Below are 19,098 nucleotides of genomic sequence, written 5' to 3'. Positions count from 1 at the left end.
TGCCGTGGCCTTATGATCGGCCTTTTTATATAGACGATCAAGATTTGCCCTATTGCCTTATGAGGTGGTAATGCATAATGCTAAGATGATTATTTTAAAACACTGCGCCTCGTGAACTTTACCTTACCTTGGGTTTGGTAACGATATCATTGACTTCTTCATGGTTGTTGATACATTTTTGAAGCTTCAGGTGTCGTGAATGATGATGGCTGAGCAAATACGATGTAGAAGCAATACGAAAAGGAGTCCGGTCTAAAACGCCAGTGGAAGCTCCCAATGAAGGGGCTTGAATCGCTTGATAGATTATTGACAAGCTGTAGCACTAATACTATTATACTAACAACACCACCAATCTATCAAACCTTTGACCGAGTAGACTTTGAGGCTTGATTATCCGACGACCATCGGACCATGAGTAAGTGGACAATACACGGCTGGCCGGTATCGTCTCAATGAGGGGTTTTTCGTACTTCAACATCCAGACTGGGGAAATTTACACTACATGCCGAAATGAACCTGGACAGAAATTAAAGACGGTCAGATGAAATTGAAGGTCGGCCACGGAAAGCTTGGCCCTCTTGGTATATCAATTACCTCAAAAAGTAGATTATGAATCATGATTAATCAAAAGTTCAAGCACCAAGCACCAAGCACAACACATCGTACAGAGAGAAAAAAGGAAGTTTGCGTGCGATTTAAGAAAATCCCCTCTATCTAAGTTTCCCTTCACCAATCATTCCCATCTTAGCCAACAGATAATTAATTTCCGAAAGTCTGTTGTTCTTGATATGTGAAAAGTCGTCATCACATCTACATACTCTTGACCAATTCGTCCAACTGTAATCTGCCCAAGGAATACGTACGTGGTGCCATGAATTGACAAGATGAATCCTGAATTACGAGATACGATGTAAGACTATCTAGGAACCTACCTACTTACTTACAGTACATACTTCGTACATAAATTGCGCGCATAGATATATTGAATTATCCACAATTTATGTTTTCATATCAGATCATACACACATACATACATACACACATGCGTACATACCTAAATGCATAAATGCAGTACATACATAGATCATTCCATGCGATTCGATTCGCATTCAAGCAGAAGAAACATCCAAAACGAAGAGGCTTAAACAAAATGTCGTAATCATTCGACTAGCCGACTACGGGATGAACGATTCATTTTATCTGAGTAGCAAGTGTATCATCCAAAGATTCAAATTCATGCAGACAAGTAAAGACGAATGAATGTGTGATATGATGAATCATGATCTTTCAATTAACCTTTTCTTCTCTACCCAAACTTAGTGTCCGTTTTGTTTGTTTAGGACTTTAGGTACCATAGGTAGGCTGAGGTAGGTAGGTAGCACGGGTAGGTAGGCTGTTTACACTACACTACTGCGTAGGGAAAAATTATAGTCGGGGTTTCACCAACCATCATGAAAATTGAGTCGAGCAAGCCAACCGAATCCTTTGAAACGAAGATTACATAGTGCCCTTCAATTTCTCAATGCTTGCTTGGACCGGTTTTGCTCCGCCCATTAGGAAACCAGAAGATGCTGAGAATTATGGATCGGAATTCATCTATTCATCTAATCACCTTGTACGGAGTGGCATTTTATCCTTCAAGCTTCCATCCCGATGTGCAAACTTGTGTTCTTTGAGTAATGATTCCATCTCCCATCCGTGGCCATGATTCTTACGGAATACCCCTATCTTCCCTCTCATTGGAAGAGACGATGCAACACGCAGAACTCTCCCGCAACCGCGTATCGTGATTGGTTCTCTTCGCACAAACATGAGGAATCGGGATATTACTAACCCCTGAACAGATAATCACATAGCCTCTCAAAACCGAGAAATCCTCCAAGCGTTTGCCTTCCAAGGTTCCGATGACTTTCAAGGGTCACTTGCGGTGAGATCCTCTTAATGACCTGGGTGGTTAGCTGTACCTGCATAGCACCCATGTGCTTTGGAACCGCGCCGTCTGGATGTAAAATGTGGCAAGCAAAGCGAAAAAAAAAAGACTTTTTTTCCCTCAGCGTTATAATGGAGAGTGGTACCATACCATAGCAGCCATACAAACCCCCTTCCCCATGGATCCATCCTTAACACATTTTATTCTCCTTGGACCAAGTAGGTAGCATTCGAACCAGGAATCTCCCCCTCATCCATGTTCAATTCATAATTAATCCCACTTGTCCAGGGTTCCACTCATTATTTTTCTGTGCCCACCCTCCCCGTCCGTTTTGCCCATTTCCTTTTAATAAATTCTCCTGTAGCGAGGAGCACCGCACCCTTCCTCACCCTTTCTTTAAAAGATTCCTCCACCCTCCTTTTTCAACACAAGATCTTCCTTGATCACTACACAGTCATTACCAAGTCCCTTTTGCACAAAAGAGTTCCTTTCTCTATTTCCAACTCTACAGTCATTCTTTACCTTGAAAGCATACACCTTTTTGCGGAATCGACTTTCGCTCTTTAACACAAACGATTCATCACGACCACTCACACACAAGTTTAACACTAAAAAGAAAAACATTTTGGGTACATAGCCATTCTTCTTTGGATTTTTTTTTAGACACAATTAGGATAGCATTGATTGCTTGGGAATATATCGCAACAGGAAGGAACATATCATTTACGAGGAATCTAGAATTTACATATATCCTTCGATATCAATCACCATGCATTTCACAGCTGCTTCCTTGGCCCTTTTGGCCGGAGCTGCCACCGCTTATCAACCAGGTCACTACCACCCAAAGCGTATTAACAACGGTACCGTCTCTGCCACCGCTACTGATAACGGCCAAACCACTTTGACCGTTTTCGCTACCACCGTCCGAACCATCACCTCATGCGCTGCTTCCATCACCAACTGCCCAGCTCGTGCCACATCCGCCGCTGAGGGAGCTTCCACCACCCCAGAAGTTATTGTCGTTACCGATACCGTTACCTTGGCCACCACTGTTTGCCCAGTCACCGAGGCCGAATCTGCTAGCGCCGTCATCACTAGCAAGCACTTGACATCTGCTCTTGCATCCCTCTCATCTGCCATTGCCAGTGCTGCCAGTGAAAGCTCTTTCTACGGTGCCACCACCACCATTGCTATCCCAGCTGCTTCCAGCGGAGTTGTTGGTGCTTCAACCACGGCTTCATCCGCCACACCGTCCGCCACAGCCGATGCTTGCGCATCCCAATGTAATGCATCATACAACTCCTGCCGAAGTGCTCCAGATGCAAACCGAGCCACTTGTGCTTCCAACTATACATCATGCCTTGGATATTCCCCGTATGATAGCAATGGATCACTCGTCACCCCAACTGCTTGCTCCTCGTCAGTAGCATCAACTACAGCTTCGTCCGCTACATCATCCGCCACAGCTGATGCTTGCGTATCCCAATGTAATGCATCATACAACACCTGTCGAAGTGCTCCAGATGCAAACCGAGCCACTTGTGCTTCCAACTATACATCATGCCTTGGATATTCCCCGTATGATAACAATGGATCACTCGTCACCCCAACTGCTTGCTCCTCGTCAGTAGCATCAACTACAGCTTCATCCGCTACATCATCCGCCACAGCTGATGCTTGCGTATCCCAATGTAATGCATCATACAACACCTGTCGAAGTGCTCCAGATGCAAACCGAGCCACTTGTGCTTCCAACTATGCATCATGCCTCGGATACTCTCCATATGATAGCAACGGATCCCTTGTCACCCCAACTGCTTGCTCCTCGTCAGCAGCATCAACTGCTCTCGGTGTTGAGTCAAGCCCAGCTGCTTCCGGTGTTGCCGCACCAACTGGATCTTCCCCATCCTCCGTCGTCGTTCCTCTCGGAACTGGCGTCGTTTCCGCCGTCCAAACCGTCACTACTAACGCTAGCCACACCTTAACCTACACTCTCGGCTCCGGTTCTTCCACCACCGTTGTCACCACCACCATCATTGAGACCTCCGCCTCTACCATTTACGCCACCGTTACCCCAACTCAAACCGTTGCCGCTTCTTCCGGTGCCGGATCCCCAGCTGGTTCCGCCGCTGCTTCTTCCGCCGCTGGTGTCGTCTCTGCTGGTGAATCTACCACTTCCCAAACCACCACCGTCTACGGTACCTCCACCTCTACCCACTACGTCACCGTTTCAGCTGTTTCCTCTGGATCTGCTGCTACTGGTCTCCCTGGTGTTAGCGCCATTGCCTCAGGTGCTGGATCTGCTTCCCCATCCGCTTCCGCTGGTGCTTCCTCTGGAGAGACCACTGGTCAAGGATCTGGATCTGGATCTTCCGGTTCCGGATCATCTGGATCTGAGACCTGTGCTTGCGCCGAGGCCGCTACCGTCACCGTCACTGCTACCGTTGCCGCTCAAACCGTCACCGTTGTAAGTTTTTAATCATTTGCACCTTTCAAAAACTCATCATACTAATAATCATCTCTAGACTGCCGCTGCCGCTCGATCTGATGCCACTGGTGCTCTCTCCGGTATCCAAACCGCTGTTGTTTCCACCGACGCTGCCGCTGCTACCACCGATGCTTCCGTCGTTGTTAGCACTGCTACCGTTGTCCCAATCCCAGCTACCACCGCCGCTGTCACTTCCATCCCATTGTACGGTAACGGAACTGTTGTTACTTCCACCAAGAAGTCCAGGTGCGCATCTTCTGGTTTCTTGACCAGCAAGGCTAAGCCAACTGGTGCCAAGCCAACTGGTTACTAAATTCTTTCCACAAAAGGAATGAATTTTGTATATCCTTGAACTCGATGTGATCAACTGCTTCTTGACATCGAAGTAAGTGATTGTGTATGAGTAAAGATGTTGAGGTGGAGGTTTCCTTTGTTAATTGTACATTGTTTTTTTATTGCCAAATATTCATGAAGAGGATTTGAAGATGGAGCAGGATCAGACAGTTTAGAAGATTGGGGATTGATGTAAGGGATTGATATCAATGAAGACAAAACAAAAACCAAATACTTTCTTGTGCATTATTATTTGTAGAGTTTTATGTATGCGTTTTTTTGTGGTTTTATTGAACCTTTTGCTTGCTTGTATGTTTTTGGTCATCTGGTTATGACTAACACTTCTATGGAGTTCTTGCATATGATGCCACGATGGGTTTGGAGGATAGTTTTTTTGCATCAGCGTCTCAAATCACAGATTCATGAACGTATTCCTTGTATGCTATTGTGCAATCTTCTATTCTTCTCTTCTCTTGATGTGCTGTGCTGTGCAGAACGATGTAAACAATTGAGGAACGGTGATTTCAAGTATGCAAGCTTGCTTGTCAGCAAAGTGTTATATTCTTGTATATACCTAGGTAGCTTAAAATCAATCAACGATGGTACCCATGTTCCATGGATTTTTACACTGAACTCTCTAATAATGTGATGAAATGAGTGAATAAACAAATATCTGTGATTGCAACATTTGAATTTGCCACACGGGTATGAAGGATTTGGACAGTTGCTTGAGAACGGTGGAGGGGTAGTATTAATTCCTTTGGAGAATAATCATACCGCACTAAAAATACTATCATGTGGTACGCGATGGATTTCAAGCATTTGGCTTGATTACTACATCGCCATCTTACTCTTGACTTGAATCCTAAAGAAAGTTGTACTAACAATTCTCATTCTTATCTCATCTTCAACCTCAGATTCGTAATCATTCATTTAGCTACTCAGCTACCTCCCACTTTCGAAGTAGGGGACTCGAAAACAAGTGAAACATATCACTTATTGCACTGCACTGGCATTAAATTTCACAGTGACGGGAAATCTATTCTTGGACACCTCATCCGAAATGAACTTTTTCTCCAACGGAGAGTGAGAATGCAGAATGAAGAAATTTGGATTGAAGAGATCGGAAATAATACACTGGATCTAGTATGTACCCCGGAAGATCATTTGTTTGATATATCCATCTCGACTCTCGTCTGGTGTGTGATTTGTCTGTCTGATGCATCATGATGGAATGGAATGGGTCATGGAATCAGTATGAGGAGACTCTTTCGACGAATGAGAAAGGAGAAAGCGTATTTTGCATACTATGTATCTTACGAGTATGACCTTGGAAGTTGGAACTCGGGGTGTGGTATGTATGATGTTGAAATGCGGTGGGGATTTGTCTGTCTGGAAGGTAAGACATTCTATGGCATGCATGTATTTTGATAGGTAGAGTATGTGGTATGTATGTAGTATGGATGTAGTATGTATGTGCGTATGATGTGGGCAGTGTCATGATGATTGATTGATGGATGGTATGGGGGAGTTGGAGATAAGGGTCTGAAGATTTGATTGAAGGATAATGCGTCTGGTGGAATAGTAGTGAGGGAGGGATACATACTCGAGTATTTGATGAAATTGTAAGAATATTATCACAAGAACATTGAATAGAGAATTTATTGTAGATGTTGATATGATATTGACATCAAATCAATATTAATAACATTGACAATCTTCTTTCTTCTCTTCCCTCTCAATGTTCCATGTGATTCTTTCCTTTCCCCATCCCCTCCCATGCCATCACTAATAAGCGCAATCGCATAATCGTCGTTTTCAGCCAAGCCCAATAAGAAAAGGTTAAAGGCCGAAGCCCAAAGCCCCAAGCCCCTTCGCATTGTCAATGTCTGGGACTTGATTCTCTCTCGACACCATTCAGTACCATTATCACACCTCACTCTCGCCCGCACTGTACGAGTATCATGACTCGAAGATTACGAATTCAATCTTCACATTGGTCGCATTCAACCTTTGACATCCAAACCAGCCATTTCGATTAAACAGACTTCATTCATTCATTCATTCATTCATCCATTCTTCATCCAATCATTGTACAACTTCATTCCACGGTTTTATTCAACCGTGCCTGCCTAGGTACTGAGGTATTCTACCCAACTTTCCATCTTACATTGCATTGCATTACCGATCGATACATTACCTTATCCTCAATTCTTCTGGAAGGCGGATACGAAAGATTGCTGTACTCTTTACTCTTACTCTCTACCCTTTACTCTCTCCCCTCTCCCCTTTCACATCTTTATTGTATTTTTACCATCTTCGTGGGACTTTTGGATTCAAATCGAATGCACGGTTCATAATTCAATTCAATTCAATTCAATTCAATACCAGGATTCACTTTGCGAAACAGTCATCATTGCCAATTCAATCACATCATATTTACATACCAAGCTATCCATCACCAAGCAACCAGCAACTACCACCATCTGCAACCTGCGATCACTGTCAACTTTCATCCTCGACAAAAACCCACCGCCCCACCCAAAGTACCCCAACCATACCTCTACATATACACCATGCGTCGTGCATCTCAAGATATGAGCGATCCCGACCGTAACATTATGGAATCAACCGGTATGCCAGAAGACCCCGTAGACCTCGATCTCATATCCGAGAGGGAAGATTCCCCTTCAAATCGAATTCATACACCACCACCACGCATCGCTGCAAGATTCTATCGCCCCACCAACAATCGACGGAAATCTTCGGCTGCATCCTCGAGACGAAATTCCATTTCATCAGTTCATTCACATGGCTCGAGTCGTCATGCGGCGGGCCACGCCGGTATGCCGGGTCCGCAGAGTAATTATATCGCTCAACATCTACGTAGAGCGAGTATACTGGAAGATCGAAAGGCTAGATTGGCCGATAGAGCAGCGCATGCGGAGAAAGTTAGATTGAGGGCGGCATTAGCCAAGGCAGCACCGAGAAGTACCACGAACACGGAGGAAAGAGCTTTAGCAGCGCAACAAGCGAGAGAGAAGAATCTGGCAGAGATTGTAGCGAGTTGCGCCGAGGAAGTGAAGAGGGCAAAGGGAATTGCGGAGACTATGAAAGAGAGAAGGGAACTAGAAGGGAAGAAGCTTAGAAAGGAGATGGAGGAAAAACTTGCCGAGGCTGAAAGGAGGCGAGAGGAAATATTGAGTCGAAATAACAACAGCAAACAACGAGGAAGAAGTCTGAGTAATATGAGAAAGAGTTCAAGTCCAAGTCCAGTTGCGGAGATCAAGAAAGCACCACTTACTGAATCAGCGGCAGCCAAGATAATTCAAACTAGATGGAGAATTCATCGACGTTGGAAGGCATTACACGATTTTGCAGAACTGGGGCTCACAATCGACGGGGTTCGCGAGACTTCATTTGAGAAAGTGGTTGATCTATTGGCACAAGAGAAAGTTCTCCTTAGTACGGCACATATTTTGAGAATTTGTGGACTCAAAGAAGGAGAAAGCGGATCAGTCAATGAAATGACAGCAGTCCGAACCTTTCTCAGCGCTTTCCTTATCCTTGGTCACCCTACACAGGTTTTGAGTAGTAAAGGTGATAAAGGAGAACAGGAACAGGTAGGAGCGCAACCAATGAAGAGGGATGATTTGGCTAATCCACAATTGCAGGACCTCGTTGCAAAAGCCCGAGATCTGCTTATTTCCTTTGAAACTGTTTTGTCTAGATTGACAACTGCAAACAATTACACACCTCCTCCAGCTCAGCTTTCAACATTGTCGGAAGTTTATGCAACATTCTTCAATGCTTTTATCGCTTGGAAATCTAGAGATGCAAGTACGCTCATTGATATGATGGTTTTACAATTTGTAGAATTAGATTCGATATGGCAAACTGTGAAAGATAGTACGGAAGAATCTGTCACTGATTCATATCGTGATGGAATCAGAGACAATCAACTTAAATTGATGGTTAGGATCAAGAGACTTGCCGGACCAGTTCAGGGGAAACGATTGATTGCAAATGCCATCCGAGAAGCAAGAAAGGTTAAACAAACCAAAAAACCTACTGGGGATTCGAAACCTCGTGCCGCGGAAACTGGATCAGCATCTCCTGTTATTGAAGATTTTAATGCTTCCGATAATGCCGTTGCATCTCATTTACAAACCCTCACACCACCTGCTACACCTGTCAAACAACGTCGTGGACAAGTTACCGATGCAGATAATTTAAGATCAGTTAATTCGATACTTCCCGATAATCGAACTTTGGTTCATGAATTGGCCATCAATAAAGAATATCGTATCTCGATGGAAGATTGTCTTCAACAGCGAGGGGTCGTTAATCAACTTATCTTTGATTCCATGAGACAAGAAGTCGCAGCTGGGAATAGTGATCCTTGGGTTCTTGCAATGGCCGATAACATCAAGGGTAAACTTCAACGTCTTCTTACTCCTGGAAATTCAATGTACAAACTCATTGAAGATTCCCTCGATACGGATTTGGTAGCATCAGAACTCAAGAATGGCAGGTTTTCTTACGAAACTTTCTTCAATTTTATGGGCAATATTTTACCTCGATTATGTGCTCCTTTCCGAGATGATGAGGTCAAAATTCTTGCTGAGAATACTCTCAGAGAAGGTGATTTCGTCGATCGTCTTCAAGCATTGATGCGCTTCATCGATCTAATGCAACTCGATTATGCCAATTTCATGCTTCAACAATCGGCTCCTGAACTGATCAAGCATGCTTCCACCTATGAAACTAAACGTTTCTCGGAAGAAATGGAAGAGACCAATAACGATCTCACCATCACCACAAGAGCTTGGCGCGAAGCTCGTCAAAAGGTTTATACAGAAGCTGCTCGTCGAGATCCGGAAAATATCGGGTTGGCGAGAAACAGACCTACGCCAGAGAAAACATACATTCAGATGCTGGTAGATATATGCACATCTGCGCCCGGAAGCCCAGTGCCAGAAACCTTAAAGTTGGACATGGCAAGGATTGAGACGGCAAGGAAAGATACTCTTCGAATCGTCACCACTTCAGCAATTCTTCTACAGGCCAAAAATATCCTTAAGCGAGATGTTCGAAGTCAATGGAAAATTGAAGCTTCAAGAGTTTATTCCGTGCTTGAAAATTCCAAGGAATCAGAACAAGCAGAACAAGGCATCACAGCTGCATTGGAAAGTAGTAGAAGTATGCCTATGGCTACCAAAAATCATATTCGTGAATTAGTCAAGAGAATTATGGCAGCAGCTTCGGCTCTAAGTTCTACAGAAGGAGAACTTCGTGAACCGGTTATGAAACTTTTGATGACTAGATTGAGAGGTTATCTTATTCATAGATTGGCAAAGGAAAACCCACGGAATGATGGGAATGGCAATGAAGGAATTGCTGGGTTGGGCATGCCAGAGTTTGTGGCGAAGATTGGAGGGATTGTGGAGGTGCTTGGGAAGATGGGGAGAGTTGATAAAGATGCCCATGGACTCTGGTACGAGGTTGTTGAGACCGCGGCTGCGAATGAGGTTGAAGTTTGATTTGGATTTTATCTTTGAAGGGTGGTGGTTTGATTTCATTTCATGCGGTTCCCGGATTGGGGTTCTGTGTATACCTCCTTTCGGCAGGCGTCCTGGGGCTTGGGCTTCATTACCTTGCAGGAATGGATGAGGATTCGGAGTGGGGTTACTTTGATTTGAAATAAGCATGGGAGTTGGTGGCTTGAGGATTTATTTGTTTACCTGCTTGTATGATTTCTTGCCTTGCTTTGGGATGGTTAGGATATTATATCATGGATGGATGGATGGATGGATGGATATGAGTTACGACCTTTGTTTATCACTTGGCCTTTTGCTTTTTTGGAGGGTAATGGATGGGGGAACAGGTAGAGGTTTGACACATACAGCGTGGTAGGCATTGGTGCGGTTGGTATTTCATATCGCGTACTCTGTCTACATATAGCATGGCAATGAGTGCAGTAGGGGTTTCGTTCTTGGTATACATACATATATTTCATACGTCGTCATGGATTGTAGTAGCGATGGAATGGAATGGAATGGGCTGAGGCGGAGGACTGAGGACTGGTACTGAAATGGAAATGGAAATGGGAGTACTTTTACCCCTTCCTTTGATCAGTCGGATAGTTGTTCATTTAATCAATCATTCATCATTCAATCAATCAACCAATCAGTATATCACATACAAAATAGCTCTCTTTCAATGTGTGTAACTGAACTGTGTGTAAATTTCCATCATCTATCTGCGCGCTCTCATATTATATCATATCACATCACATAACATCATATCACATATCATCAGTACTCACGGAACCCTCTCTCCGTCTCCCCCTCCTTCTACATATATATACATATATATATAATAATCTATATAATAATCTATATAATAATCTATATAATAATCTATATAATAATCTATATAATAATCTATATAATAATCTATATAATAATCTATATAATAATCTATATACTAATACCAATATTATTGTTTTTATATAAAAAAATAATATAATAATATATCTTTTTATATATATATATAGTTCTATATTCATATAGTATACTAAGAGCAACTCACAATATCACATGATCAGATCACATGATCGTCGCTTAAGAGAGCTCTTAGCCTAGAACGGCCTGAAAATCAATTCTTTATTAGCTCTTTATTAGTTCTTTCAATCCATTCGTAGTAAGATCGACATAGTACTAGCGAAATCGAATAAGGAATAAGAAAGAAAAGCTTTATTTGATGGAATGGCCGGATTAGGAAGAGATCTACGAGAAATAAACGAAAGTGGAAAGCTAGATTAGTAGGAAAAAGCATAAAATAGGCCTTTTCCCCTCGAATATAGAAAAAGAAAATAAGAATATCATATACTGTTTCATGAAAATCACGTGTTTCATAGCTATTTAGTTGTTAATACGAGCCAGCTTCCCATAATAGACTAATATTAGTCTATTCCCTCTTATATACTATATACTCATATACTAGCTCATGACCTACGATAAATATCAATATGAAGACTAATATCGAAATCGAAATCGAAATACATTTATTGTTGTCACGAGAGAATATGCCTATATAAACCCAATTAGCTTAATGCTATCGGTGATATCACTTTTAGCGTGATAGTTATGAGCCCGGTATGCGTTTATAGCGCAGTGGCATAATTCTTCACTTTACCGTACTCTCTTGTAGTGGTTTTCTGTGGGCCCACTTATAAGAGGGTATTTCAACAGAACCACATTAGTCATCTGATCTTGGCCTATTAGAGCTAATGTGAGGACTCTGCTCTGTTGCCCCACTATTTTCCGCTCAGCCTATTAGATGTATCCAGGGAGAACCTAATACTAGTTGTATCCAATCAGAAGAGAACCTAGATTTGGCATCATATGGAAATAGAAGGAGATCTGCGTATGACTCAATGAGGCTAGTACGGAGATTACTGCCCACAACCAGCTAGTCAGCAATCTCGGGGGTGTGTCACGAGAGAATATGCCTATATAAACCCAATTAGCTTAATGCTATCGGTGATATCACTTTTAGCGTGATAATTGTATTATATCATATTATATCATATTATATCATATTGTTCTTTAGAAAAATACATAGGGAAATTTAATTTTCGTGATAATAATTAGATAATAGGTAATAGGTAATATAAGTAGATTTGAGATTTGAGATTTGAGATTTGAGAAGATGAATAGATGAATAGATGAATAGATAGATTATTTCCTTTTTATTCTCCTCAATTTTAACTTTTTTTCATATCCATCTCATCTCATCTCATCTCATCTCACTATTCTTTTGATCGTTTGTCCGCTGATTGTTTGTCCGCTGATCGTTTGTCCGCTGATCGTTTGTCCGTTGATCGTTTGTCCGTTGATCGCATGTCCACCGATTGTTTTGCTATATGCTATTATATACATATACATATACGCATTTATATATACTGAATGCATACGAGTATTTCTTGAACAGATAGGTATTGTAAGTATAAGCGCGTATCTCGAGGTTCCTTTTAATTACATACATACAACATACATACATAAAAGTTCACCCCCTAATCCCCCTTCACCTTCCACATACCCCAACTCGTCATCCAAATCTCAACCCTGCACTCGGATCCCACGTCGTTTGTTTGGGCTGCGCTTGCGTCTGTGGCGGTGGTGCATTTTCTCCACCACCACCAACAGCACTACCAGCAGCACCACTACCACCAAATTTAATTCCCAATTCCGGATTCCACGTTGCACCTGCACCCCCACCCATATTAACGCTATTTGCAAATGCGCCTGGCATACCTCCTACATTCCCCACTCCCCCGGGACCCGCACCCCCAACATTCACCGGCGTACTCTGTAAACTCGCTCTCTGCGGAACCGGTGCTTGGATCGGGCTCATTTCTCTCCTCGGACTGGGCACTTCGCCGCCCTGCATTTGCACCGGGATGAGCGGTTGTGGCGGTGGCGGCGCATGATGTCCTCCTATGCTCACTCCCCCACCAACTCCTGGTTGAGGATGATGTAAACTAAGACTACTCATCGGTTTCAACGGCATACTTAAATCCGCTTCCATTCTTCTTGCTTCCTCCCTTCTATCCTGTACAAAAGCCTTACAACCATCTCTAAATCTCCCTACTATCTTCGCCAAATCATTGTAGAATTTCCTTCCACCATCTACATTATTGACTATCTCTTTGTACTTATAGTATGCCATTTCAAGTTTCTGTAAGGCCTGTTCTCTCTCCCTCGTGCTTGTATCTCCAGCTCTAGCTTTAATGAATGATCCGTTTGCTATTTCCAATTGTTGGAGGAGCTTTTCCTGTTCTTCCGATTCGGTTTTAAGAGAAGTGAGATCTGCGTCGTAGGTGTGGGAGAGGCGTCTTTCGAAGAAATCTTCAAAATGAGCCGGAACAACAGGTGTTGAGGGATAGTCTCGTTCCAAACGAGCAGTTTCGGCTAGAATGCTATGATTTATGTCATCCTTCTTTGCTTTCTCTCTTATAGCTTCTATTTTCCTCCTCCTTCTACTCTCCAATCTTGAAATTTCGTTAAGGGAATTTCTAAGCTTGGAAACTTCCCCTTCAAGATTTGGTGGTATATTAACTCGTCGAGAGCTAGGGACGAAGTTCCCAATATCTCGGTCTGAACTGGTAAGAATTTGAAGAATAGATTCATACTCGCGAAATTTGACGATAACAACTTGGTCACTGTTCGCCGCGCTTTTGAAATACCCTTCGATTTCATCCACTTGAGTGTATAATTTCGGGGATGCAGACCGAGAGTCTAAACGAGCCCATCTATCGCTTCCAAATTTTCTCAGTAGTCGATCATTTTCAGATGCTTCTGATTGTAATAGCTCTTTAGCTTCGAGAAATATAGCTTCATCTGATGCCTTTAGCTTTGCCGCATCGGAAAATGATCGATTGATACGACCAATTGCATCTGCTTGACGAAGCTCTTCTGCATGAGAAAGCAAAGTAGGAGGAAGGCCCAAAGGTTTCTCAAGTGCTTGTAGAGAGCCAGGGAGATTTAGGGAACGAAGGGTATCATGGATCCGGGTTGTTAAAATCTCAAGTTCGTCAATGATATTGTTATTAACAATTCGATCGCGGCGTTCTTCGTAGATACTGGCTGCTACATGAACAGCAAAAGGCACAAGTTTGGAGAACAGCGGCGGTCCAAATTCTTTATGATCTCCAAGAAAAGTCATGGGTTCAGAAACTTCTTTTGGGATTATAGGGTTGGCCATACTTGCTCGTTCAAGGCGTTTCAGTTCGTTCTTAGGTGGTACAGGATCTACAAAATTAGCTGGTATCCGAATAAATATATAACAGTCCAATTTATTCGGTTGTATATGGGGGCAAGCCCCCAAACCCCCATAGCTCGCTCCGCTCGGAACTCTCACATATTACAATTTGGAGACGGTAATGTGGAGGCCTTTTCCGTGCTTCCCTGAGCCATCATAACTTGCTACGTTCTTATAAAGAACAATGGGAATGCATGGAAACTGCACTACGCCCTCCGTTCCCGCTGCGTTCTCCACCCACCAGCAAGCTCTCAAATCCTCATAGCATATTGCGCTAGAAAGCTTAATCGCCTTGTAAATAGTCTGCCTCCACGGCAGTGGCCCCCGGAGGGCTAGCGGAGCGTCACCCAATCAACGAACTTAGGAGAAACAAAACTTACCAAGATAAATTAAATCATTGTCCTTCTCAGCCCTTTTCAAACATTCCGTCACCGTATTCTTCAACAACTGTAACTCGCTTGCCACAGCTTTATTGACATATTTTATTTCCTTGATTCCCTCATTGGCGCAAACAATACTATCTGTCAACCTCGCTACCTCCTCTCCGTATTTTCTCTTCTCCAAACAATCACACGCCATGCGATATTGTGCCGCCGCGGCGAAATGATGATGTTTGACCGATGAATGATGTAGCCATTCCGAACTTATAGCATTACTCTTCATACCCCAATCCGAAGCTTGCGAATATAAATCTGACACTTTCGCAGCCAATTTTGCCACTAAAGCATCTTTGGTCCCGTTTCCTCGTGCTCTTGCCCAAAAACATTCTTGGGCTTGTGCTAACATAAGACTTTGAAGACATTCCAGTGTATCATCATCCATATCTTCAGGAGGGGAAGTGCGCAATTCGGGTATTATTTCCTCCTTTAAATGTTTGAGTACTCCTGCCGCAAGAGAAAAGTTGTTACAAGCAATTTTCAATCCATCCGCCGTTGCTCTATTGGCAGACATGGCGAGCTGGGAATAGAGAGCCGCGAGGTTGAACATTACATTTGCGAGTTCGAATTTGAGGTTGTTTTCTACAACGAGTCGGTCGATGTTGTATCCTAGAGCGGGGTACCATGAAAACTCTACTCCGATCTGTTCAGATAAGTAAGTATATATCTGCGGAACGTAGAGGGCTGACATACATCTATAGGAAATTTACCCCCCAACCAGGAAAGTTGACCTGCATATGCTGATATCTTTCTTATTCCAGTGGTATGAGGTTCCCTGACATGAATAGCATCTCTTCGTAAAGCATCGATAACCTCAAGGTCCTGCTTGAACATATCCGGATGCTGATCATATTTTGTGGATATGTATTGCTTTATAGCATCTGATAATTGTAGGTTGGTAGCCTTTCGAAATGGCAGAAAAGAGAATATTGCTGATAGTTGATAGATTAGCTCGTGATTTCGCTGAAGGTATGATACTAGATGTAAAATCCTACTTGCCTAGCCATGATGAATTTCGATCGACTTGTGGTTGTCTATGATTTGAGGGGAAATCCTTCTAGACATCGACTTCTCCAATGTAAATAATGCGGGCGCATTTTGATACAGGGTCGATTGCGCTGGGATCAATGAGGCAGGAATTGAGGCCACAAGGCATAAATATTTAATAGACTGAAAGTACGGCTTCACAAGCAACAATGATTTCTTGTACGAGGAGTGAGTCTCGAGTGAGTGAAGAAATTTGTGAAATCATGAGTATTGTTTACCAATAAAGATTGGTAGCGATGTTGACAATTCAGTCAATTATCCAAATCCAAACCGAAATCAAAATCAAAATCAACTCACCATTGTGACCTACGGTTGAACTTTTCAGACGTTTGGATATTTGGATATCAATGTATTCTCCGTGAGAGGTCTCAGAATGTGCCACCAAAGTGAGACTTCCGTACCGTTGATGCTGTACTTCTAGAATGTACAGAATCGTGCATGATGACCCAGGCGAACAACTAAGAGATTCGATGGAGAACAACTTGGATAGGATAATATCGCTATTCTTATCATTCCCAATTTCGCAGACAAACCCCTTTTATCTTTAGACCCAGTCTCTGCTTGGGAGAAAAAAGAGGTCAAAATTAATCACCCTAATAAATTCTATAATAAATCAATAGATAATAAAAATACTAAAATTAATGATATCTAATGAATTCTTGAATAATCTTCAATTATAAAAGTATTTAAACATTTCATTCTCTGAATTAGAATGGAACAATAGGATTATTCAAGGGCTTTGCTAGTGGTCAATTCCGGCCTGTTTTTCCTCCTACAAAGAGCCAGTCCAGATCACTACGATTTCAACCCCCTATTCCTCATTCAAGCCATTTCCGAAGCCACCTTTGAGATCTCGAGGGTTTCAACTCCACATGTTCACTCGAAACTCTAGAGAGAAATTACTTTATCAATGTGTGACAAACAGCTAGCCATAGTGGTACCCTACCGTACCAGATTATGGTAGAATGGGATGGCAGATATAATACGTTACATGGTCGGAAGTCCTGTGTGTATACTCCTCGCATTGCCATTCATCCAAAAGATCATCCAAGACAGAAACGACGACTTTACATTGAAACTTGGTTCGGCCCGTTGCTTTCTGGAAAATCAGTGTACACCGTCGATGAATGAAATATAAAAATAAACTCAAAAGCAATGCCGAGTGTCGATCGTTTCTCTTACCTTTGACAATCGTTGTTTCGAGAGGTTGGTTGGAGGTTGGAGGTTGGTTTGAAGAGGTTATGATGCTCATGCTGTTAGAAGAACCTCCTGAGAAGGGATTACTCTTGGTCATGGAGTGGAAGATTGACGTGATGGTACTTGAATATTACTTGATTGAATGAAGCACTGATTGAAATGATTTGCCCCTATATGATGATCGTTGCGGGTACTAGGGGAGATACCTGGTAGCCAGTGGTAGGTAGGTATGATTTTTGTTATCTAAAGGGATTACTTTGGATTTGGAAGAGATACAGATCAATGATGATATTTTGAAAGGCATTCCTAACATTGCACAATTCTTTCTAGTGTGGGGGTTTACGAGTAATAATATGTATGTCTATCGAACTTCACTCACTTGACTTCACTCCCTACAATCGTCAACTTTCATGTAGAGACGAAAAACTCTTTATCTGTATCAAGAACAACAACGTCACCACTGATTCACCTCGAGATATTAATAATCTTTACACTGAACTCAAACCAATGTTCATCTCGATTCTCCAGACTTCAGTATCTTTCCCGTTGATTGATTGTCGATTAATCAATCAATCACTCAATCAATCAATATTCGCCTCAAATCTATAAATAAATACCTACCGTCTTGTGTGTTCCAGCCGGTGTTGTTCCATGGTCCAATAGTCCAACTGTCCATACACATCTAGACATCTAGACATCCATCAGAATCAATTTTGGTATGCAGCCACTCCCAGCCCGATCTCGAATTGGAAGAATGAGAAATGTCCATCCCCACTTGTCCGCGCACTCCCCGCCCGCAGATGTCTTACCTTTTGGTTGATTTATCCGGCACTAATCATACTCCCTTGGTAAGTTTGTTGTGTAGTATGGAGCGCTGTGGTCTCATGGCCAAGAACACATTCATCACCCCTGAGGGTGGTACGCAATCTACAAAGCACCAGGTCTGCAATCTCTACAGAGGTTGATGGGATAAGTTGTGTAAGCCCCATTTTTAATAAAAATTGTTGTTTTATAAAACTCCGATACTACTTTTATTAATTTTATTAAATATTCAGCTATCCCCTTTAAAATTTCGAATTTTGATACCTTTTATTTATATTTTCAACTTTTATAATTTAAAAACTTTTAAAACTTTCAATAAATTCTAAATAAGTTTAGAATAGTATTTCCAAACAGAAAAATATGAATTTCAATAAATTTGAATGATTTTGTTAGGGGTGGAATAAATTTATATATTTTTATTATTTGAAGTTCACTATATAAATTTTCAATTAGTATAATGATATAATTAATTCAAACAATAAAAATGGGGAAAAGCTTGGTCGCTTTTTGGTGTGTTTTATAATACTTATGCCGTCAACCTCCATATACTTCATATACCAATTTCAATATCACATTCACAATCTCTACGCAGTGTCGAATCAAATCTCATATCGAGATGACTAACGTACGGAAATACACTTCCCTTTTAAGGATTCACTATCAAGGTAAAATTTTAATTGGAGATGTCGAAAGAGGATAATTTGGAATGGTTGGATGGTATTGGTTGAACTTGGATGGGGTTATAAAAAATAATTAAGTGAATGGAGAAAGGATGAAGTCTTTGAAGAGAGAGAAGGAAAAAGAGAAAGGGGAAGATAGATATCTAGTAGATAGATACATACTCCGTAGACGGGTAGACACTCTTGACTGAGTCCTCTCCTTCCGTTACAAGAGTCAAGACTCAAGTTTCAAGGCTCACGGGCAAGACTCAAGGCTCAAGGGCTCAAGACAGTCTCGATTCAGTGAATTTCATGGTAATTCGTTGTAGTTCATTCCCAACATCATTAATTCCATGT

General features: G+C 42.1%; 3 protein-coding genes across 3 annotated transcripts; 2 read left to right on the top strand and 1 right to left on the bottom strand.

The window, feature by feature from the left end:
* Positions 1-2,699: 2,699 nt before the first annotated feature.
* EAF02_005712 (uncharacterized protein) lies at positions 2,700-4,731 on the top strand (the record flags this gene model as incomplete). Its single annotated transcript, XM_038901760.1, has 2 exons — positions 2,700-4,397; positions 4,456-4,731. The coding sequence occupies 2 exons, from the start codon at positions 2,700-2,702 to the stop codon at positions 4,729-4,731; spliced, it is 1,974 nt and encodes a 657-aa protein (XP_038757977.1).
* Positions 4,732-7,327: 2,596 nt separating this feature from the next.
* EAF02_005711 (uncharacterized protein) lies at positions 7,328-10,294 on the top strand (the record flags this gene model as incomplete). Its single annotated transcript, XM_038901759.1, has 1 exon — positions 7,328-10,294. One exon carries the CDS (start codon positions 7,328-7,330, stop codon positions 10,292-10,294), a length of 2,967 nt encoding a protein of 988 aa, XP_038757976.1.
* Positions 10,295-12,394: 2,100 nt separating this feature from the next.
* Positions 12,395-16,428, bottom strand: EAF02_005710 (uncharacterized protein). The gene is made up of 4 exons (XM_038901758.1): positions 16,012-16,428; positions 15,710-15,979; positions 14,960-15,659; positions 12,395-14,569 (listed from the first exon to the last, which is right to left on the bottom strand). Exons 1-4 carry the CDS (start codon positions 16,021-16,023, stop codon positions 12,867-12,869), a joined length of 2,685 nt encoding a protein of 894 aa, XP_038757975.1. The 5' UTR covers positions 16,024-16,428; the 3' UTR covers positions 12,395-12,866.
* Between the last annotated feature and the right edge of the window lie 2,670 nt (positions 16,429-19,098).

The sequence above is a fragment of the Botrytis sinoallii genome (assembly GCF_014898435.1).
Source record: "Botrytis sinoallii strain Bc 23 chromosome Unknown BSIN_009, whole genome shotgun sequence".
NCBI classification, from domain to species: Eukaryota; Fungi; Ascomycota; class Leotiomycetes; order Helotiales; family Sclerotiniaceae; genus Botrytis; species Botrytis sinoallii.
Note: the sequence above shows the minus strand (reverse complement) of the source record. Positions and strands in the feature narration are given on the sequence as shown.

Coding starts and splice junctions, on each gene's coding strand:
- EAF02_005710 (XM_038901758.1), bottom strand. Junction 15,660..15,709: donor GGGGTAAATTTCCTATAGAT/GTATGTCAGCCC, acceptor TTATCTGAACAG/ATCGGAGTAGAGTTTTCATG. Junction 14,570..14,959: donor CAATGATTTAATTTATCTTG/GTAAGTTTTGTT, acceptor CTAATTTTGTAG/ATCCTGTACCACCTAAGAAC.